The 22,619-nt window shown below is 45.6% G+C and overlaps 4 protein-coding genes across 6 annotated transcripts in view; all 4 read right to left on the bottom strand.

Moving 5' to 3' along the window:
* Positions 1-4,925, bottom strand: part of man2a1 (mannosidase, alpha, class 2A, member 1) — an 11,645-nt gene extending 6,720 nt beyond the window's left edge. The window contains exons 1-12 of the mRNA XM_068566959.1: positions 4,714-4,925; positions 3,945-4,084; positions 3,592-3,813; positions 3,190-3,334; positions 2,670-2,757; positions 2,484-2,567; positions 1,935-2,062; positions 1,674-1,847; positions 1,110-1,296; positions 767-944; positions 472-662; positions 56-247 (exon numbers count right to left, since the gene is read on the bottom strand). Coding sequence (XP_068423060.1) covers positions 56-247; positions 472-662; positions 767-944; positions 1,110-1,296; positions 1,674-1,847; positions 1,935-2,062; positions 2,484-2,567; positions 2,670-2,757; positions 3,190-3,334; positions 3,592-3,813; positions 3,945-4,082 — 1,727 coding nt within the window. The 5' untranslated portion in view covers positions 4,083-4,084; positions 4,714-4,925. The remainder of the gene's footprint in view (positions 1-55; positions 248-471; positions 663-766; positions 945-1,109; positions 1,297-1,673; positions 1,848-1,934; positions 2,063-2,483; positions 2,568-2,669; positions 2,758-3,189; positions 3,335-3,591; positions 3,814-3,944; positions 4,085-4,713) is intronic.
* Positions 4,926-5,254: 329 nt separating this feature from the next.
* Positions 5,255-11,683, bottom strand: wdr36 (WD repeat domain 36). Its single transcript, XM_068566960.1, has 22 exons — positions 11,409-11,683; positions 11,004-11,031; positions 10,753-10,853; positions 10,561-10,678; positions 10,349-10,481; positions 9,995-10,049; positions 9,761-9,893; positions 9,504-9,679; positions 9,160-9,280; positions 8,842-8,907; positions 8,435-8,524; positions 8,148-8,290; positions 7,951-8,068; positions 7,708-7,873; positions 7,421-7,529; positions 7,222-7,301; positions 7,040-7,147; positions 6,701-6,932; positions 6,420-6,539; positions 6,251-6,332; positions 5,644-5,831; positions 5,255-5,543 (listed from the first exon to the last, which is right to left on the bottom strand). The coding sequence occupies exons 1-22, from the start codon at positions 11,550-11,552 to the stop codon at positions 5,394-5,396; spliced, it is 2,661 nt and encodes an 886-aa protein (XP_068423061.1). The 5' UTR covers positions 11,553-11,683; the 3' UTR covers positions 5,255-5,393.
* Positions 11,684-12,624: 941 nt separating this feature from the next.
* slc25a46 (solute carrier family 25 member 46) lies at positions 12,625-15,147 on the bottom strand. Its single transcript, XM_068566952.1, has 8 exons — positions 14,697-15,147; positions 14,545-14,587; positions 14,392-14,449; positions 14,194-14,271; positions 13,947-14,047; positions 13,792-13,848; positions 13,614-13,671; positions 12,625-13,517 (listed from the first exon to the last, which is right to left on the bottom strand). The coding sequence occupies exons 1-8, from the start codon at positions 14,959-14,961 to the stop codon at positions 12,921-12,923; spliced, it is 1,257 nt and encodes a 418-aa protein (XP_068423053.1). The 5' UTR covers positions 14,962-15,147; the 3' UTR covers positions 12,625-12,920.
* Positions 15,148-15,630: 483 nt separating this feature from the next.
* On the bottom strand, positions 15,631-22,474 carry slc31a1 (solute carrier family 31 member 1). 3 transcript variants are annotated; one of them, XM_068566990.1, is made up of 7 exons: positions 22,334-22,474; positions 21,197-21,352; positions 20,857-20,894; positions 19,455-19,638; positions 18,447-18,519; positions 18,182-18,350; positions 15,631-17,315 (listed from the first exon to the last, which is right to left on the bottom strand). In XM_068566990.1, the coding sequence occupies exons 4-7, from the start codon at positions 19,626-19,628 to the stop codon at positions 17,114-17,116; spliced, it is 618 nt and encodes a 205-aa protein (XP_068423091.1). In that variant the 5' UTR covers positions 19,629-19,638; positions 20,857-20,894; positions 21,197-21,352; positions 22,334-22,474; the 3' UTR covers positions 15,631-17,113. The 3 variants fall into 3 exon arrangements, with proteins under 3 accessions (XP_068423091.1, XP_068423092.1, XP_068423090.1); XM_068566991.1 differs by lacking the exon at positions 21,197-21,352 and adding an exon at positions 17,935-18,015; XM_068566989.1 differs by lacking the exon at positions 21,197-21,352.
* Between the last annotated feature and the right edge of the window lie 145 nt (positions 22,475-22,619).

Here is a 22,619-nt window from a genome sequence, read left to right as displayed (position 1 = left end):
GTTATGCTAACGTGCTTCATGCTAACAGGCTGTGTTGCTAACAGGAAGTTGTCACCTGGTGCCATAGTCAACCACCACAGGGTCGCGGGCGGTGCCGGTGACGGCGTCGTGGTGCTGGAACAGCGCTAAGTTCCTCCGTCCCGCCGTCAGGCGCCGGAAGTGTTCGCGCGCTGGGAAGTCTTCGACCAGACTGCCGCGAAGACGTCGCATCTCAGCCAACGTCAAGCTGAAGAGGATTTCTGTCGCTCTGTCAGACAGAAAGAAAGTCTTTAAAAGTCCCTGACAACAAGTTGAGAACTTTCAAAGGGAAGGAAAAGGTACGCAGTAGTTGAAATGAAACATTAAATCACAAATGTAATTAAATTAAAAAAACAGAATAATTCCAAAGAATTATTGACAAATACAAAAGAAAAAAACAAGATTTAAAAAAAAATTAAATAAGGTACCTGGGTCACAGGTCAGACCGGGTACCTGAGCGTGGCCTCCAGCGTTCTGTCGAGGCGCTTGTAGAACGGCCTGGAGGTGAAGTATCCGCTCCAGTAATGATCGTCCCGGTCGGCGTACGTGAAGAAGTCGCCCCGCAGGGTCGGCAGAGTCGTTCCTGTCGCGTTTAGACGCCGATGAAGAGCTCCGAAGTAATCTGAGAGTGTCCCGAAACGAGCCTGAAAGCAGAGAGGAAGAAACATTTTAGAGACAGCGGCTGTTGGTTTGTCTCTACTTTAGGCTCCACCCCTTCAATTTCCCGCCCCCTCCCCAGGTGCCTCACCTTGATGTGGAGTTCCGGGTGCTGGTCGAAATAGTCGAAGAGCGCCTGGTAGTTCCCGAACTGAGCGTCCCACTCGCTCGACTCCACGAAGCGGAAGTCATCTCCAAGCGGAACCAAAAGGACGGACGAGCGGAAGAGACGCGACTTCTGTCGGTACTGATCCAGCAGGAGGAGAGCGCTGAGGGAGACGCACCACTGTGACATCACTGTGACATCACTGTGACATCACTATGACATCACCGTGACATCACCCGCACATCACCATGTAGTTATAATAATAATAATAATAATGATATAATATAACAATAATCATTGTTATTGTTGTTATTTTTGCCCTGCTTACCGCTCCTTGACGTTCTGCTCTGTGATTGGCTGAGGCGGCGTCCTCCACGGGCAGGAGACCCGCCCCCCCCGCAGCCGGTGGAAGTCAAACTGACAACAAACTGCCGGGTTTGGACCGCACGTGTGCGGCACGTCGTAGCTGTAGAACGGCATCATGTGACACGTGATGTCACTACGGGGGGAGGAGTCTAACAGAGGAAATGGGCGGAGTTAGAGAAGCACAGTTTTACATAATCTCAGTTATTAGTATCAACAATATCAATGATATCAACAATTATAATGACAAATAATCCTAAAAGGCATTTTCTAACACATGTCTGATATTTTTTTTAATATATTGTTCATAATTTGTTAATGTTTTTATATTTTAATTAAAATAACAAATACTTTTGTTTTACTATTGTTTTCTTTGTTTTAATTTAATTCTAAGATCTTAGTCATTATTTGATCTTATTCATCTGTTTTATTGTATTTTATTTAACTATTATAATTATAATGTAAATATTTCTATCGTGTTCATTTGTTTGACATCTTAAACATCTAAATGTTAATATACATAACTCACCCCAGCTCTGGCGCCACAGGAACTCCAGCGTCTGTTGCCGGGCGAAGTGCTTCTTCACGGCGTAGTGAACTCGCTGGATGACCATGTCGCGAAGCCCCGCCCCCTTCAGCAGGTAGGCCATGGAGGGGGAGTGGCCAAACGGGTCCACCGCCCAGCCGCTGCGCGGCTTCACACCTGCAGAAAGACACAGAGACGGCGCTAGAGACGGCACTCGGATGGCGCCAGAGCGTTAGATCATTAAAGTGCTGAGGAGACACAAACCCAGGTGCCGCTGGATCCACTGGTGGCCCTCCAGCAGCTGGTCCAGCAGAGCGAAGTAGTGGGAGTTCGCCTCATCGGCCATCACCCAGCCGCCCGTCACCAGCTCCAGCTGCCCCGCCCCCACCAGGCTGACCAATCACAGAACAAATCAATAACTACACCTGAGTCAATATTTAATAATGTTATAATAATATTACGAATAATACTATATACTTTAACTAATAACAACATTAATAGTATTGTACAAATAAACAATAATAAAAACTAAAAATATTTTTCAGCAAAAGAGAAATAAAAAATATATTGAAGAATATTTAATATCGTAAGATATATAGAAACATAAAAATACTTATATTTCAATTTAGACGTCTGTTATTTATTCAGAAACGTAAAGACAAACAAGTGAAACGTCAAAATCCTTCTAAGAAAAATATAGACAAAGACATTTTGATTAATGATTAAAGAGATTTCCTTTTTTCATAATGATTGTTTTGTTAAATATTCAGATTGTTTGACTTTAGTTGATTTAGTTGTAAAAGTTAAAGTTACCGTTTCACCATCTCTCTCTTCTGTTCGTCGATGTCGTTCCACCATTTAGAGAAAAAACTGATTTCTGACCAAATCATCTTCCTCCTGGAGAACATGTGACCTGTCAATCATCTGATGAACATGAACTATACATATAACATGTGACATGTCAATCATCTGATAAATCTGATATTTGTTTACAAGTACCTGCTGTCTTCAGTCAGTTTGATCAGCATGTTGTTAAGGATGTGTCTCGTCTGGTCCTGATAATAATGATCAAACGTCTTCAACCAGCCTGAAACAGACACACAGAGTTATGAAGCAGCAAAGTGAACTGCAGACAGACTGAGCTGTGGCTAGTAAAGCCTCCGAACCCCTCGGCTAGTAAAGGCTCCGCCCCCTCAGCCAGTAAAGGCTCCGCCCCCTAAGCAGTAAAGGCTCCGCCCCCTCAGCTAGTAAAGGCTCCGCCCCCTCAGCCAGTAAAGCCTCTGCCCCCTTAGCCTGTAAAGGCTCCGCCCCCTAAGCAGTAAAGGCTCCGCCCCCTCAGCCAGTAAAGGCTCCGCCCCCTCAGCAGTAAAGGCTCCGCCCCCTCAGCAGTAAAGGAGACTTTCCAGAGTTTGAAACAGACATAAGCTGCTGGGCAAATGGTGCAGAACGTTGACATGACGTGTTATCTGCTCTCTGTGGGTGTTTTTGGCGCCCCCTCTGGCCTGAGCTGGCGTCTCACCCGGGTCGTTGTGTGAGTGAGGAACCAGGATCAGCTCCAGCGGCTGCTCGTCCCACTCGTTGCTGTGGTAACTGATCTCAAACCCTTGTTTCCAGGCGCCTGCGTCAGGGTTATCAAAGGGAAGCAGCTCGTAGACGTCCAGCAGCTGAGACACACACCAATGAAAAGTAACAAAAACAGCTTTAATACCCCAAAAAACCCACAGTCACTGTAATAACAGCTTCACCCTGTTTGCTTATTTTATGTTTCATTATTTGCTTTTATTTTTGGTTAAATTGTTTATTATTGTTTCATTAAAACAACAAACCAAATGTATGTTTATGTGAAAAACTTAAATACATTTTACATTTTAAATACAATTTTTATATAAAAACTGCTGTTAGCATAATATGCTAAACGAACCTGCACTCCATCGGCTCCGTCCTTCATCTCTTCAGCCAATCGGCAGCCAGGCAGAGCGCCGGATCGGCTCTGGGCGGAGCCTGAGCTCACATTGGCCCCGCCTTCGTTTACCCATGATGCTCGGCGGAGAGACATGTAGTCGCGCAGCGTAGCGACCAGCCGGTTGTTGTCGCTAAGGAGACGCTCCAACTTGTCAATCTGCTGCTGGAGGCGGGACAAATCCTACCGACAGGCGACGCCCATCGTTTCGTACATTATTGATTACAGATTACCGATTTATCGTAGGATTTGTGGGAAATAACTCGATAAAATAACGATCAGTTGACCGTACGACGTCATGATAAAGGACTCACGCTGTCCGCCGGCCCGGCAGGCGTCTGCAGGTGCTGAAGCCCCGCCCCCGACGTGAGCTCCAGCATGCGGTACAGTGACATCATGGCCAAGCAAAAGGCCCCGCCCACTAGCAGGATCAGCAGCTGATTCGTCTTCATTGCTGAAGAACCAGTAGAATGGAAACACAGGTGCATTGTTGGAAACGTAGGATCCAGCGAGTCAGGCAGCAACAAGGGTTAAAATCCTCTTCACCCTTAAATATCTTTAGTTTCTACAATATATCACTTTTTGAAGGATGAAGTTTCTGTGATGACATCATTCTTCTCTTTTAAAGTCTTTTGGTCAGCTGGAAACAGGATGTTCTTCTTTTGAGAAACGTGTTCCTCACAGGACGTGATACACATGAAGACCTGACAGAATACTTATCATTTACTAATAATACTTTTACTCTTTATTTGAATGCAGGACTTTAGCATGTAGTTGAGTAATTAAAGAATTTAACTGTATACTATTACTGCTGTAAAGGAGCTGCATTCTACGGTATCAGTTTATTCTTTCTGTTTGAAATTCTGAATCATAACTCACATCAATTTAACCACTTGGTTATGTCTAAAATACGATTAAAATATACCTTTTAATGTAAGAGTAGTAACAATGTGGTGTTGAATAATAGAAAATAACAAATACAAAATATTTCATAAGATCCAACCTGCTAGTAGAACCTCATGCCGCTTATGTAGGTCAAACAACTGTAAAGATATAATTAATAACACGTTGTATATTTCACACCTTTCTAGCTGCACTTCCGCGTTGTCGCTGCAGGTCTCGCGCTGCCTCGTGTCTCGTGCGCTTCTTCTCCCGCTCACTAACGCAACTTCCGGACTTCAGTTTCCCGCGGGAAACATATAACATATCGTATAAACTGTTTTAATTCATAAATGAGTGAAATAAAAGTCAGTCGGTGCCTTTGCAGCACGAGCTCAGGGTTCTTCTGCGCCTGCCCACAGTTGTTTGTTTTGCTTCCGGTCCGTCTCAGCTGACTCAGCGCTACGGACTTCCGGTGCGGACATGATGTCAAAAGTCTTCAGAGCCATTACTAGTTAAACTAATACTTTTAATACTACATTTGTGGAAACACTCCACTGCAAGTAAAAGTACTTTGTTCGAAAAGTGAAGTAAAATATCAGCAACATGTACTTACAAAACAAAGAATGGATAGTAATAGTAATACTATATTTAACAGTTAGCTAGTTTCTAATATCAACTTTTAACTTTTTAATTTCAAAGATAAACCAAATGAAAAAGAAAATTATAAAGAACACAACGGATGCAGAGAAGACGAAAAACAACTTTTTAATAAAACACTGTGTGTGTGTGTGTGTGTGTGTGTGTGTGTGTGTGTGTGTGTGTGTGTGTGTGTGTGTGTGTGTGTGTGTGTGTGTGTGTGTGTGTGTGTGTGTGTGTGTGTGTCACAGCAGGGCACTCTTGGCATACGACAGCAGACACAGCGATTGGTCAAATGATGCCCGTAGCCCCGCCCAACCCGCCTCCAGCCGAGAGGAGAGGCGGAGCAACGCTGCCATGGCAACCTGGTCTTGAGACAATGTGCGGAGATGCAGCTGGAAAATAATACAAAATAAAAAAAATAGATCACCACAATAAAAAGACTGACAACATCAACAAACATTTGAAATAGTGGGTGCGTTCTGATTGGCCGACCTTCAGGAAAAGCGCTAGGTAGGCTTGAGCCAGGTCAAAGTCCCGCCCACTGGACAACATGCTGTCAATCATGTGGATGAAGGCAAGCAGGAGGCTGCTGGCTCCGCCCCCCTCTGATGACAGACAGGTGAGCTCGATGGACAGCGCAGCCGGCCCACAATCCTTCAGGTGACGCACTGGGCGATCAACTGCACAGAAAGAGAGTTATTAATATATGTGTGTGTGTGTGTGTGTGTGTGTGTGTGTGTGTGTGTGTGTGTGTGTGTGTGTGTGTGTGTGTGTGTGTGTGTGTGTGTGTGTGTGTGTGTGTGTGTACACACACACACACACACACACACACATAGATAGATAGATATTAAAAAATTTCTCCTTGGAGATTAATAAAGTACTTTTCATTTCATTCATTCATTCATTCATTCATTCATTCAGATAGATAGATAGATAGATAGATAGATAGATAGATAGATAGATAGATAGATAGATAGATAGATAGATAGATAGATAGATAGATATACATATATAGATACACACACACACACACACACACACACACACACACACACACACACACACACACACACACACATAAATATAATGAAGCACTTACAGGATCCAGACTGCAGCGCTGACTCCAGATCAGAGCTGAACTCTGACCTCTGAGACATCAGACCCCAGCTCAGCAGCTTCGACTGCAACAACAACAACACATTTTATTGTTATTGTTTAGTGAGTCTGTTGGAAAGAAGAAAACAAAGAAGAAGAATTCACAGCTTTACCTGCGTTTTCTGGTCGGTTGTTGTGGGCAATGTGAAGCGAGGCGTGAGACCAGGAAGTGTTGGCAGGAAGAAGGGAGCGGCCGCCGGCGCAGGGGGCGGAGCTACAGGCTTATTCCTCCTCTACATACACAGACACACACAAAGATGACGTTAGTATCTAAATAACCACATTCAATTAAAGTCATTAGAGCTCACTCCAGGTCAGTCATAAAGTCATTAGAGCTGACTCTAGGTCAGTCATGAAGTCATTAGAGCTGACTCCAGGTCAGCTCCAGACTCACCTTGATTGTGTCCAGGTGCAGCAGACTTTTCCATCTAGACTCCGGCAGCAGCGACAGAGTCACAAGCTCCGCCCCCAACTGTTCAGCCGACTCGTACGCATCATCGACCCCCTCTGATCTAACTTCCTGTTCCGACTCGTCCGCCGTGACCCCCGGCAGCGTCACCTCGGCCGGCTGGTAGTCAACCGGGAGGGGGCGGAGCCCCACGGGCCCACACAGACTCTTATTGGTCCTGGGGAGGAGAGCCGCACTGTGATTGGCTGCTTCAGAATGTCAGCTGACAGTGACTTACACACATAGATCAGAGATGTCATCTTTACAAACAGAAACACGGCTGACCAGAGGTAGACGCCCAGACTGTCGACGTGAGCCGTGGACAGGAAGTCGCCTGTCGGGGACAGGGACACGCCCACCGGCGCCATGGCAACCAGGAAGCAGTCGACAAGACTGAAGAAGAAGAATTAATGTTATGTTGATGCAGTTATGTGAAGTGTCACGGAGGTGGACCGTTCCATTCTTACAATCCAGAGGGGAGATCCCAGGTACGAATGGTGCAGTCCATCGCCACGGTGATCAGCCATCGGCCATCGGGGCTGAACGTCTACAAAAAAAGCAGAAAGGTCTGTTAGCATGCTCGCTCATATTGATCATCATTAGCGGGTTGTTTGCCGTTAGCATGGGGTTTGTTAGCATGCGAGTTCATATCGTTAGCAGACTCACCATGTCGTTGATGTTGCCGTGGTGACCGGTGAACTTTCTGACGATCCGTCTGGTTTCTATGTCGACCACCAGCAGCGTGAAGTCATCCAGCGCTAATGCTAACATCCCGCTAACAGAAAAGAAAACACTGTTAGCTAAACATATGTGTAGCATTATGCTTACTTTTAGCTCCCAATATATATCATGCTAACTATACGCGATCAGTGCTAACTATTTATTACCAATATCAATGTAGCATCACGGTAACTATTCGGTATCTGTGTAGCATCATGCTAACTGTTAGCTACCTGTCTCTGTGTAGCAACATGCAAGCTGGCGCAGCATGTAGCTTCAGCTGCTCTTCCTGTTTCCTGCTCTTGAAGCGCCAGAACTTCAGCAGCCAATCAGAGCCTGCGGTGAGCGTCAGCTGGTTCAGGGTGTCCGTGGCGACGCCTCGCACCGCGCCGTCGTGAGCTGCAGCAGAGGGGGCGGGGTTAGAGACGGACAGAGACGCGCATCGACCAATCACAGACGAGAACTAGCCAACGCACTTTTCCCATCGTCACCGTAGCAACCGCGGTGCTGGCCGGACTGCAGGTTGTAGACGTCGACGCGGCCGCCGGACGAGCCAATCACAGCGAAGTTCCCACAGGAAGTGACGTCGACGGCCTGGAAAAGAATGGACGTGAGCACGGGGAGAACGCAGGGGGAGGAGCTTTAGAGGACCAGGCGCGCAATGTGTCGTTACCGTGGCGACGTCCATCCTCAGCGCGGCCGGCGGCGCCAGGTGGTGAACTCCCAAGGTGCACCGCTGGAAGCTCCACGTGGTGGTCGCGAGGCGACCGCGGTGACACGCCACGATGCCGTCCCAGTCCGCCTGACGAGCGGACGCTGAGAGAGACACGGTTAGTGTGTGAGGGAATGTGTGTGTGCATGTGTGTGTATATATACAGTGTGTGTGCATGTGTGTGTATATATACAGTGTGTGTGCATGTGTGTGTATATATACAGTGTGTGTCATCACATCATCGTTACCAGAGGAGAAGGCTGTGATGGCAGGGAGACGCAGCTCCTCGTAGGACAAACCCTTCTTTTTCTTCTGCTCCTTCTTCTTGTTGATGGAGCCTAGAGACACACACACAAACACACACACACACACACACACACACACACACACACACACACACACACACACTTAAACAACATCTTCTGCTGCAAACTAAAACCCATCTTTTCAAACCTTTAATAAAGGAAGCAGCTCTTGAATGTCTCGTACTGAAAGCACCTTGTAGTTTAACTGAAGAAATCATACTTCCTTGTTGTTGTTGTTGTTGTTGCTGGTCCTCATGGTTGAAAGCACTTCCTGTAAGTCTCTCTGGATCAAAGCATCATCTAAATGTAGTGTAGTTCAACTCTCACAGTATTAACTGTGTTGAACTCACCGTGACCTAAGTTCTTGTTGAAGCGCTCGTGGACGGTGGAGAACGACTGCAGCGTCCCGTCCTGACCTGCAGGGGGCGGAATGACACATGAATAAACAAACAAACAAACAAACAAACAAACAAACAAACAAGGATGCATACACACACACACACACACACACACACACACACACACACATATATAGATAGATAGATATAAATATATATAGATATAAATCAACTGTTCATAAAAAAAGCCCCCAAAAAATTCAACAAATAAATAAATATTTAAAATAATGATAAAGTAAACACATTAAAAGATAAATTATATTTATTTACCAGCACTGAGGATGTTTTTCCCATCGTTGCCGTGGTGATGGATGGTGGTGGGCGGGGCACTGTGGCCCTGACGACTTCGTAGCAACCGGGGAGCCCCGCCCTCCTGGTCGAAGATCCACACCTAGACCATAATTTAATAATAATAATAATAATAATAATACATTGTATTTATATAGAGCTTTTCTAGGTACTCAAAATCACTTTACATAACAGCTAAAATATCTTAAAAGATACAAAATAAAACAGATTTCAATGTTAAGAGATCATCAATAAAACTAAAAGAATATGATGTTTACATTATTAATATAATTATATATAATAATAGTAATAATAACAACAACAACCTTGATGGCGTTGTCGGCTCCGTTGGTGACGAGCAGCGGCTCTCCGTGCAGGAAGGTTGCCGCGGCGATGGCGGTCTTGTGGGCGTGTCTGTGCTGCGTGACCAGCTGGCGGTGCTCCAAGTCCCAGAATGCAATGTGGCCCTGAGGGCTGCCGGACGCCAGCACGGGGGGCCCGTCTGAGGGGAGGCGTTTGTGTCAATAAAGTTTAGTTAAGTTCACTTATTTAAAACGACTATATTATATATTTATATCTGAACCTGTCCTGAAGGCGAGCGAGCTGATTGGTCCCCAGTCCTGCGTGAAGCTCATCAGCGTCTCGTCCAATCGGATGTTGTGAATGATGATGCGGCCTGTTGCCGTGCCGACGCCAACTACGTCCACTGCGGGACTCTGGGAAATGTAGTTTGAAGTTTGAAATACTTTATGCATTCAATACAATTCTTAAATAAATAAACATATGTGTATAATCATTAGCATTAGGAGCTACTGACCTGCTGCAGGACCGTTACTCCAGCTGACCAGCCAGGAAACGTGAACAACAGTTTACTGAAAACAACAACAACAACATTTAGTTTTATTATTTCATTTTTATTAAATGAGACCAGTTTAGATGAAAGTTAAAGCTATTCAGTCATGACATCTGAATGAATTTTGTGTATTTGTGTATTTAAACTATTACTACTACTACTACTACTACTACCATGTAGTACAGTTGTACTGCTACTGTACCACCACAACTGTAATCCTACAGTACTACTACTACAACTGTATTACTACTTTTTAACCCTTGAGGTGTTTCACAATAAAAGCTCAGTGACCTGAAGCTAACATGCTAAAATGCTCACCTGGTCTTGATGTTCCAGAGCTGCAATGCACCTTGGGAGCTTCCCAGCAGCACCTTGTTCAGGTAGGTGCTGGGGTGCATCATGGCCGACACGTCGAAGGAGGTGGGGTCAAACTGCAGCTGAAGGTAGACGTCTGACAGAGAGAGAGGCATGATGGGTAACGAGAGGTACAAACAGGAAGTGGAGAGAATGTGAAGCCCCGCCCCCTTTACCTCCTTCTTGAACGTCCCACACGATGACGTCTCCGCCGCTGTCGGCCGAGATCAGCTGATCGCCCAGCGGCAGCAGCAGGCGCACTTCCTGTCTGTGTCCATGGTAACGCATCACCACCTGTACGGAGAGCGAGCGGGCTCAAACGCCTTATACTCTTTTTATCATGTGGTGAGTGGAAGAAGCTGTCTGACCTCTTTGTTGCGGGCGAAGGCGCTGATGAGCCGACCGGTGGCGGCGAACACCAACATCCTGTCTGCCGCCACGCAGGTGATGTCATCGGACAGGCTGTTGCCTAGGAAACCACCACAAGACGTCACAAGACAGCAGCCAATCAGAGAGCAGCACTCTCAGCACAGTCTCATACATATACACACACATAAATATACATATATATCACCTATATATATACACATATAGGTTAATTATATGTAAATGTACTCACTGACAGACACGATGCCCAACCGGTTCACCTGAAAGTAATCAATACATCAGTGATCAATACCTCAGTAATCAATAAATCAGGTTTTCATCTCTAATTAGTTTAAATCTTGAATTATTCACATCTGGATTTCCTGATCAATAATCACACAACGTGTATAAGTACATTAAAAACTACATTACATGAGAGAGAGAAATGGAGGACGAGGATACACACACAGATACACTCACTCACTCACACAAATAGAGAGAGAGAGAGAGAGAGAGAGAGAGAGAGAGAGAGAGAGAGAGAGAGAGAGAGAGAGACACAGACACACACACACACACACACACACACACACACACACACACACACACACACACACACACACACACACACACACAAAACAACACTATTAACACCACTTACGTTGTACGTGTGGAAACATTGACCGACTGACGTCACCACGTAGAACTCGCGGTGCTTCTTGTGGAACCTGAGCGCGTGCGGCACGTGGTTGGAGTAAAGACCCAGAACCCGGAAGCCGGAGAATAAAGAGCTGCCGCCCGGCATGTCCGTAAAAGCGGAGAAGCTCACCGAACCACGAGAGGAACCAACAGACCGAGGACCCGGGAGCAAGAGGTAAAACACATGGAGGAGCGCCGAGGAACTGAGGCCGACTGCAAACAACGACGCTCACACGAAGGTTCCGCTCTGAGGATAAAGGTTCCGATAAAGAACGAAGGTTCCGCTTGAGGCAGGAACACTAAACACTATTAATAACAGACAAGTTTGATTATTCCCTTTTTTGTTAAAATATATACATCCTTTTTAATAACTTGTCTTGTAAGTAAAGCGATACAAACAAACTAATAAATAAGTATAAGATGTAAACTTATAAGCTAAACATAATAACCTGTTTTTTTGTTGTTGTGTTTTTCATATTTATTTGTATTTAAACATTGAGTAGTTTTCTGTAGACGTGGTAACTTGTGTGCGTTGCAATATATTTGTATTAATTGACTTATTCTTGTGGATTAAATTTAAAAAGCAGCGTCATCTCATTTTTTTATTTCACATGAAAACTTTACAGAAAGAAAACTTCAGAGTTCAGATTTTATTTTTCTGCGGCACAGAAACATAAACATGTGACGTTTACAACAAACACAACATATGAACAGACTTTAACATCACAAAGATAAACACTTTGCATTACTTTATCTTTAAGATCTATTTTCAAAATCTTTATTTTGAAAAATCAAGTCACCAACTTCTGTCTCTGATTTACTTGATCAATTTATTCTCCTCTCATTTCATTTTAATATTGATTTAAATATTTGAGTCACATTTAATCCAAACACATTTATTTTAATAGATTTTCCATTTTTACAACTTTATACAAATAAAAAGTGGCTTCACGTGTTTGATGACATTTCACTCTCTAAGTTTTCATGTGTATTTGTACTTCTATCACATGTACTTTCAGCACGGGGTCATGAGGTCATGCTGGAACAGGAAGTGACACTGTGTTTCCATGGCAACACACCACCATGACGTTTTTGTTTGAAGGCAGGAAGTGACAAGCGTAATTCCAACCTTGTTTCCATGGAGCTAGGCTAACACTGACCCCCCCCCCCCCCCCCGCTCCCAGTCTTTGTGCTAAGCTAGGCTAAACTTGACCACAAGCTTTCTAAAGGACATATGATGCAATCGCAGGAAAAACAGCCGAAGTGGGAAACCACTGAAAGGAGGTGAAGTGAGAAGCATCCGTTTTATTCTGAACAGTAAGAACTGAAAGGAGTTGAAGTGAATCGTTGTCGCATGTTACGATGTGTAACAACATGTGATGACGTGTTGTTACAACATGTGATAATGGCATGTAATATGTTGTAGCATGTGATAACATGTGATAACGTGTTACAACATGTACACGTGCTGCCTCTACCCGGCCCGGCCCTCGAGCAGCAGCAGCCTCAGCAGCGTCCGGGCGGCGGCGAGCAGCGCCCCGTGCAGCGCGTACTGCGCCGCCAGAGCCCCGAAGCCGCGGTAGAAGCCGGCGGGGCCCTCCTTGCGGCGGATGGCGTGCAGGCAGTCGGAGAAGCCGTCATACTGCGTGTTGACAGGCAGCACCAGCGGGCTGCCCGCGTTGCCTGCTGCCACCACGCCGTCCGTGGCATCGATGATGGTGCGCGTGCCCTGCAGGCCGAGGCGGTGCAGCGCCGTCTCCAGAGGGAACAGCAGCACGTCGGCCACCAGAGACCCCGCCCACGCCGCCGCCAGCTCAGGGAAGTAGGCGTCCAGCGGGTTGGAGGGGTCGGCGTGCTGCTTCCGGCCACGCTGGTGCAGCCACAGCGCCGCCCGCTGGACGGAGGAGGCGATGGCGTAGCGCAGGATGGCGTGCAGCGCGGCAGGAAGCAGCACGGAGCTAAGAGGAAGCAGCCGGTGGCTGTGAGGAGCGCCGACGCCCAGCAGCCGGGTCAGACCCTCACGCACGCAGTCCAGCAGCCCGGAAGACGAGTCGTCACGCACAATCTCGCTCTGCGGAGAAACGATGAGGAACTCAAACCTCTGATGGAAGAACAGCAGCTCGACCCGACAGAGTGGAGCGCCACAGAAACATGAACCAATAATCACCTGGACCGTCTCGATGAGGCTGGCACAGTAGAAAGGAAGAACCACCACAGCTGTTAACCTGCGGATGAGAGGCACAAACAGGCACACACGCGCGCAAACTCAGATACAATGTGTGCATTAAATGAATCAGTAGAAGAAATGTGTGCATTAAATGAATCAGTAGAAGAAGAGAACTGACCCTTTCAGCAGTAAATGTCCAGCCAGCTGTTTGCAGCTCCACCGGTGAGGAAGTTCCCTACAGACAGAAAACACTCAGTATTACTACAGTGATACTACTACAGTAATACTACTATAATAAGACTACAGTTACTACAGTGATAGACGGGTAGTTACCGTGGTAACGGTGTGAACTCGCTCATGAGTCCCTCAGCTCCGAGAGACACGCCGTGAACGATGAAGGTGCTGCCCATCCCCTTCCACAGCGCCTTAAGGCCCTAAAACAACAACACCAACATTTACATTCAGTATTTACAATTATTACAATATATATGCTATGTTTATATATATATATATATATATATATATATATATATATATATATATATATATATATATATATATATATATATAGTCGTCTCACCTGGGCCTTGGTGATGGAGTACATGACGGCCACGGCACTAAAGGGCGTCAGGTGGTAGCAGCGCGCGTGGTAGTTCACCTGAGACCAACAGCCAATCAGAGAGCAGGAGGGGAACAACATGTTAATACTAATAATAACTATAAATAATTGACTATAATTATCTTAATATCAAAAACATTATCGATCAGAGGGTGATACCTGACACTGTCTGCGGAAGACGATGCAGGGATGAGCTAAAACATTCTCTGTGAACAGACTGAGAGAGAGAAATTAGTTTTGTTACGACGTCATGATGATTGACAGCTTAATATTTTACTATATTAATAATATCAATAAGAATTTATTTCCAACCTGACGAGTCCAATTCCAAATCCAGCAAATCGATTGAGCTGCTCTGAAAGAACCAACGGCACGAAATAATGAAGCTAGCTTCACCTCCTGCTACCTAGCATGCTAACACGCTAACGCCCCCCCCCCCCCCCCGGTGCCCCGCACCGACTCACCGGCAGGAGGAACGCCCGGCCCCGGAGCCCCCCATCCAGCTCCAGGAGCTCCGTGCTCCCCCGGCGGCTCGTCGCGCTGAGGTGTCCGCTCCCCGTGGTGCAGGTTGCGGCTGCCCGGGATGTCCGGCGGCGTGGTGACCCAGTGGTGCTGCTGCAGCTCTGTGGGGCCTCCGGCGCTCCGGACTGGGTAGCTCGCTCCGTACAGCGGGTCGTCGCGGCCGCGGAAGCCGAGCCCGTCAAAGCTGTCCGGTCGCCTAGAGGCCATGGGAGGGTCGGTGAGGGAGGACCGTGAGTGAGATCCGGTTAACGGATATCAGAGCTCATCCAGCTCCCGGTACAACCACCGGACGAATTAGTTAAAGGAGGAATATTCGTCCCTGATGGATTTGACCCGCAGCACAACAACATCCACACGTAACCCGGAAGTTCTTCTTCTTTACTACCGGTTGGCTGTCGGCGCTGCTTTAATTGAAAAAGAAGAACCGGCAGGAGGTGTCCGGCTTACCGGAACTCCGTAATATAATGTAAATAATTTTAAAAAGATATTTTATTGAAGTATTTATACCAAATTGTGAAATCAATCTTTTCCAAGAAAACAGAACGTAGAAAGTCAGAAAGTAAATTCGCTAAAAGGTTTTGTTTGTATCTTACATACCTGTAAAGTAATCATAATGCAGAAGCCAATATCTGTACTCAAAATAAATATGTATTATAATTCAAACATAATTATTGACACATTGATGTGTTCATGCACCAGAAACAACAGATAATGGAGGTTTAATGAATATATTTTCATTTTCAAACAAACAGCACAACTTTAAATAAATCATGAAACTCAGGTATCAGTGTTAGGGTTTGTTGTTTTACGACCAACTGTGTTATTATTCATTTGTTTTTGGTTTGTTTGCTCGGTACAGACGAGATGACAATGAGCTTCTTTATAAACTTTATTCTGTGTTTTTTTTCAATAATTCCAGCATTTGTGACAATTAAAACATATATCAGACACTTTAATATTCAGACAGATTCCTTCACAGACATTTTTAATCAGAAATCTCAACTTCATCTTCAACAACATCAACAGATTCACACGAGTGATTCAAAGCTGACGACACTTGGCTGCACAGACTGACACACAACGATCAAAAGGGTTTCTATTTTAGTTTTGAGTAAAAATCCAGTAACTTCACTGTCCCTGCAACCTGATTGGTCCAGTAAGTAAACTCCGCCAACTTGTCAGTGTAAATCGATGCAATATAATCACCATTAATCACAACGGCCTCTCTGGAGGTCAAGTTCAGCCGAAAGAAAAATTTTAAAAAAGGAAATTTTATTTTTGGTCTTTCCTCCCGCTGAACTTTGACCTCCACTGACGGAAGTAAAGGGTTTACAAGTTGTCCTCAAACCAGCAGAACCGCCATGTTGATGGTGACAGCAGCACAGAGGTCGAGCAGCAGCCTCCGGTCCATTAGACCGTCTGTCGGTCAGTTAAGGCAACAGGTGTCGGGTTTCAGGGTGCTGGGTTTCAAGGTGTCAGGTTTCAAGGTGTCGGGGTGTCGGGTTTCAAGGTGTCGGGTTTCGGGGTGTCGGGTTTCAGGCTGACTCCAAGAAACAGCATGAAAAACACAAAATGGTTAAAAAAAAGAAAATTTGATTTCATTCAAGTTTTGATTTTTTCAAGAAAACTGAGAAAAAGTTTGTTTTATACTTAAAATCAAAAGAAATTTTGTTTAAAAAACGGCTCGCCGACCAAGAGGAATTCTCAAAAGAAATTATGAAAATGTTATTCCTAAAATATAAACTGTCTGATCCATTTGGCTCATTATTTAGTGGAGGTGTTTTTTATTGAACTGCAACAAAATCTAAAATGTTATTTTTTATAATTTCATTTAAATAATAAAAATCTAAATGAAAACTTTCATAAAAGCTCTATTCACTAATAAATTATACTAAAAATAAATGATTAAATACTGTTTTCATGACTGATGGCTAACAATACTAACAACACAGGTGTAGCTATGTATGCTAACATTTTGGCTAACAGCAGCTAGCACTAATCTGCCCGTTGTCATGGCACCAAAATGGAAATAAAAAGACAGTAAGACGTGATTTGGCCAATCAGAACCTTCTGAGGTGATCCGAGCCGTGATTGGTCGGCTCGTCCACCAGCTGGAGTTCAGAGAAAAAGAAAAAAAACGAACAAAAAAAAGTGCTTGTCGGCTTCATTAATCGCTAGCTACAGACGTTAGTGTGCGAGTTAACCTACCGGGTAACGTTTGGGATTTAGTGTCTCGTTTTCCGCGCTAAAGTTTTGGTTAGCTAGCGCGCTAACGTAGAGCAAAAGTGTTTGTTCGCGTCTTAGCAATTGTGATAAGCAGAAATCAAACGTCCCGATTGGATGCTAACGACTATGTTAGCTAATGACAATGCTCGGTGATGTCGACGACCACCGCTTTCCGCCAGCTGAACAAGAAGTAGCCCATGCCGGCGCCGGCTGCCACGGCGATGCACAGGTAGGCGTTGTAGGTCATGAAGACGAGCATCAGGAAGTAACTGACGACCACCTGAATGATGTGCAACAGGGTCTGCAGGAAGTGGGCGGGACTTAGCATCCGCTGCCTGACAAGACAAGACGAGGGTTAGCATCACCGTTAGCATCACTGTTTTAAATAATGTTGCTCTGAACATGTTTGTTAGTGTCTTAGCATTAGCATGAGCATGCATGCACTTTAGTTCATTTCAATATTAGCATTAGAGCTATTAACAGAAAGACGGTACAGTTTTATCTTCAGTTGAAAATAGCTAACTTGGTATTAGTAGCAGTGTTAGCATTGCAACATGTCAACAAGCTGTTAGCTTTAAAACTCCCATCTTAAACACCTAATAGCTCCACACCACCTTTAGCTTCTGCATAACATTATATATTGTGTAGTATAGCATCATTGCTAATACACCATGTTAGCATTACCGTCCACATTATCTCGCTACATACATTTAATATTTTGTTTGTGTGACAATTAATGTTAACATCTGCATTAGCTTGAGGGTTAGGTCACCAGGCCTCAACACAAAGACTGCCTGTGCTGGAGGTATTGAGATGCTCCAATCAGAACTTGCTGATACTCATTAGTTATGCATCCTCAAAATGTATCAAATCATCTGTTTTAGTCTCATCAGAGCATCTCAAACTGCAGGTGAAGGACCAGGACAGAGACCAGAACCAGAACTCTACAGTTACCTGATAAAGGTTTGTGAGAGGCGGGGCTTTAGCCCAACAGGACTCTCCGCCTTCTCCAAACATTGACCGTCATTTACTGAGCTGACAGTGAACACATGACATTTACATCACATGACTGATTTCAGTTATTGTCACATGCCACCGACACTAACATGTCACCAACATGCAGCCAACATGCCGCCGACATGCCGTCAACATGTGACCACTTCCTGTTGTGCAAGTATGGTTGTTAGCGTTAGCCACCTACCCGACCGTCTTGTGTGTCTCCATTAGCACCGTCCCGTCGGCCCCCGGCAACGGCATGGAGTTGTAGCGGACGTTGACCTGACTGCGGCGCAGCAGCGTCTCACGGCCCATCTTCAAGCCCTCGTACAGCACGGCCAATAGGAAGACACCGATACACGCCCCGAGCATCTCTGATTGGACCAGGGATTAATGTTGACAGAAAATAAAATCTAAAAACAAACAATATAAACATAATAAAAAGATAATTTAAATCCGTATAAAAGTACCTCCAGGTGAGTTGATGAGCAGGCCAGTGAAAAGCAGCTCCACGTTGTTGCAGCCAAAGTAGAAGGTCATCGCCTGCTCAACGGCAACAAAACATTAGTGTCACGCTATATGGAGCTATCGTATTTGCATGCAAGCGTCACCTGTCGTGACGCTGCTGTGACGTTAGCATAATGTAGCACGTGTAGGGTTTGCAAAGGGACAGAAATTTTTCGGTAAATTTCTGGAAAGTTTCCACAGGAATTTTGGCTCAGGAATTTTGAAAAAAAGAAATGTGCCTAAGTTTTTTGCAAAAGCATACAACAGGGAACTTAAATGCAGTTGAGAACAAGACTCTGCACGCCAAGCTCAGCTGGACCCTGAATGCAGCTGGTTGGAACATCGTCTGCAGAAACATAAACATAAAACGATCTGTTGTTTTTGACGTTTTTGTCATCAGTGTTGCGTCTGAACGTTTCAGCCCTTTGGCAAGAGTGAGAGCGCCGAGTTGTGCAGAGGCCAAGAGCGGTACTGCAGCCAGAGATATACATTACAGCTGCAACATATTGAAAAAAATAACTGAACTAGTTCATTTTTTGGAGCTGTGAACTTAGTTTAAAATGTTGAATTATGGACTATGAACTGAACTAGTTCATGTAGAAAGTGAACTTTCCCAACACTGTCTGTCATTAGCATATTGATTACTTTGTAAACTGAAGCCATGTTCATTTTAATACCAAGTTTATTTGTATACAGCAGACTTTTAACAGTAGTGAGAGTAGGAAGTATGTATGTCCACACAAGTACACCATCATCTTGATTATTCGCGGGTCAAAATGTCAAAAAAGTAATTTTTAAAAGTTGTATTATAAATGTTTGCATGCATGTCTGCTTATGACAAGGTAAATACAGTAAAATTACCCCAAAATTTCCAGTTAATTCCTGTCAATTCCCCCCGTATATTCCCGTGGAAAGTTTCCAACTTTAAATATTCCTGGAATTTTGCAACCCTAAGCATGTGGCCCGCTCACCATCCCCATGTGTCCGCCGTGTCCGCCGTTAACCCCTCCTCCGCCTCCGTGGTCGTGTCCGCCGCTGGTGGGCGGAGCCGCGGTGTTGTGGTGGTGGTCCATGGCGCTGTGGTCCATGGCGCTGTGGTCCATGGCGCTGTGGTTCATGTGGTTCATGTGGTCCATGTGGTCCATGTGGTCAATGCTGTAAGACACAGGCTCGAGCAAGTTAGTCAATACGCTTTAGAACAGGAGTTCCTAGGATGCTTTGCGGGGGATGGAATTCACGGTCTTCCTCGTTTAATCTCCCTTAAATTCAGAGGTGACGTCAGAGCCTCAGGTACAACACTGAGGACTCACAGCACAAACACACCCAACACATGTCCATAAATCCACTGAAAATCACAGAGGCCCGCCTCTCGGTTCTCTCGGGCGGTCTGAACCTGCAGGACATGAACTGACTTCTCTCGTGGACCAGATGGAGACGCTCTGAGCGGCGTCGCAGCAGCAGCTCAGTGACAGTCGCTCCTGGAAGTGACGCACGGACCGAGCGGTGACATCACCAAACAGACACTGTAATCCGATTGGCTCTCGAGCCCCGAGGCGACATGGAGGTAGCGAGCCAATCGGAGCGCTCTGAGGGAGCGGCCAATTCGATCAGGGAAACATTAACGAGGTCAGCCGTCACTTACCTCCCGTTAAGCCGAGTCAGCGTCACTTTGAGTTAAAGAATAAATGAAACTCTCTCTGATAACGTTCTCATAGTGCGTTTAGGCTCCGCTCAGTGAACATGAGCATTGGCTTAAGGTACATGATAACGCTCTCATGATGCGTTCAGGTGTAATCTAGTAAAATGTAGCGTTGGTGATGAACTAGAATGAATCCAGAGGTTTTCACATGAATATAAAACTTTAATTCATAATTTGTATCTGCAGCAAAAAGTAATATTTTCTCTTTTTATCTGAGTTTTATGATCGTTGCTCTGCCCTCAGTTACCCACAATCCTTTGCACAGCAGCTATATGAGCATCAGGGGGTCAAAGTTCAAGGTTCCGATGAAGCGGGTCGTCTCGGTCGGCTGAACAGCATCAAACAAAAACCTCTTTGTTCTCTGCAGAACCAACAACAACAACAGCTTTGTTTTACAATGGAAGCTTTTATTGTTTCAGACGTCAACGTCCAGAAACCAGAACCAGAACCAGCAGAACGGGTCTCTAGTGTGCACAAACTGATCAATAACTCAGATCAATAAGCGTCTGCAGAGAAAGCCTCTCCTGATTGGTTCCTCATTAAAACTCAATTTAAAACTTTATCGACATCTTTCAAAGCTCTGCAGCTTCCTCTCCTGTGCTCTGATTGGCTGATTTCAGTTCAGGTGAAGCTTAGTTAAAAAACAAAAACTTGAAGGAAGTAGAATCTCTTACCTGGCGAGCGAGGGGCAAGCGAGGGTCGAGGAGAGTGTCTGGAAGAGAGGAAGAGGGGAAAGTTTAACATACGATACAAACTGATAACAGGATCCATCGCCAATCAGGCGCCGGCATGCTTCCCAGGCAGCCAATCAGCTCACACGCTGCCTTTCAATCAGCTGCGAGTGAATGAAAACACAGAATGAACCCGGACCAGTTCAGCAGCTCTCAGGTTCTGTGATCCCATCAGTCCTGGATCCCACCAGTCTGTAAATGATTCACTTCCTCAGTAACCTGATTGACGTGTCATCAGCCAATCAGAGAGCAGCAACCCTGAACGCAGTGCAACGTGTCTGACCTTTGACCTCACGGCTGTTGAGTCTTCGTCACTGATTGACTCAGAGCTGTCTTCTTCTTCTCTCTGAGCACAGATGGAAGGACTGACCAGAGTTGACCCGGACGAGGCAGCAGGAAGTGAGCAGGTGAGCAGGACGGCGTGTAGAGTACCGGCTTCCTGATGAGGACAGAAGCATCCATTGTTCCATGAGAAGATCTGATCTCAAAGTAGCGGCACTGCTTCCGGCCCACACGCAGAGCGTCTTTGTTCTCGACTGGTTCTCCGACAACTGTTAACATGCTATTGTTTAATCGATGAGGAAACAAAGAGACAAAACATTTTCTTTCCCGTGACGCCGAGGAGACAGAGGGGGAACCTGCATCGCCACGACAACCAATCCCAGGACCCCAGGTGTGATCCCTGGCTGACCCGAACCAGCTCGGCCCTGATGCGTTCACTGGCATCACGTTCACTCTGTTACTCCTTAAAACTTCTCTGCTGTCTGAACCTGTGCAGAGGTGAAGTTGAGGAGGATGTGTGGGCTGTTATTTTTATGATGAAGCCTGCACCTTCACTGCTTAAATAAACCATGATGAGCTATTGACTGAGTCTGTGATCTTTCAGGAGCGGCTCATTGTTTCTTCATGTCTGTTGTTGTTTTACACGAGTGACGTCATCTTTTCTTTTCTTGCTGTTGTTTTCTGTCTCGTGGACTTCATTGTTCTCTCCGTCTTCCTGTCAACTAATTTACCTCATGAGGAGACCAGAGGCCGGAGGGTGCCTCTTCTCACCTGTGCCCTCCCCAGTGCCCTCATCTGTACCCTTCCCTGTACCCTCGGCGTGTCACTAGTCCCTGTTTAGTCCACTGCAGGTGTCGTATGTGAAAGCCAAATGTACCCTCCCGGTTCTGAAACCGCCGCAGGTTCGACTCTCGCATACCCCTGCCTTTGACTTTTGGGCACGAACACCCACAAACCAAACTGTGTTTTTGTTACAGTCGCGGACGGGGGGCTCGTGCGCAGCAGCAGAGGTCAGTCACACACACACACACACACACACACACACACACACACAAACACACACACACACCACATACCACGCGCACACACACACACACACACACACATGAACACACACACAACAGAGTCGCCAGCTCACCTGGAAGGCTTCCGGGTTTCCTCTGCCTCGAAACGCGACGTTGAATAAAACAAACAAAACGGAAGAAGAAAAGAAAGAAGAAGAAAGTGGTTCGTCTCTTCAACTTCTCCTCTTCACCGTCTGCTCTCTGCCGTCGTTTCCGTTAACCTCTGCGTCATGACGTCATCACGCAACACGCAGGGCGAGTTGAGGGGCGGAGCTTCGTTAGAGCCACGTTGTCGTGGTTTATGAGTCACGTGACTAGAATCCCGGAAGAAGATGCTTTATTTAATTATTTTATTTTTAC

The sequence above is a fragment of the Clinocottus analis genome, unplaced genomic scaffold, assembly GCF_023055335.1.
Source record: "Clinocottus analis isolate CAN_PGR_092001 unplaced genomic scaffold, fCliAna1.0.p SCAF_72, whole genome shotgun sequence".
Classification (NCBI taxonomy): Eukaryota; Metazoa; Chordata; class Actinopteri; order Perciformes; family Cottidae; genus Clinocottus; species Clinocottus analis.
This window is presented reverse-complemented; position numbering and strand designations above follow the sequence as displayed.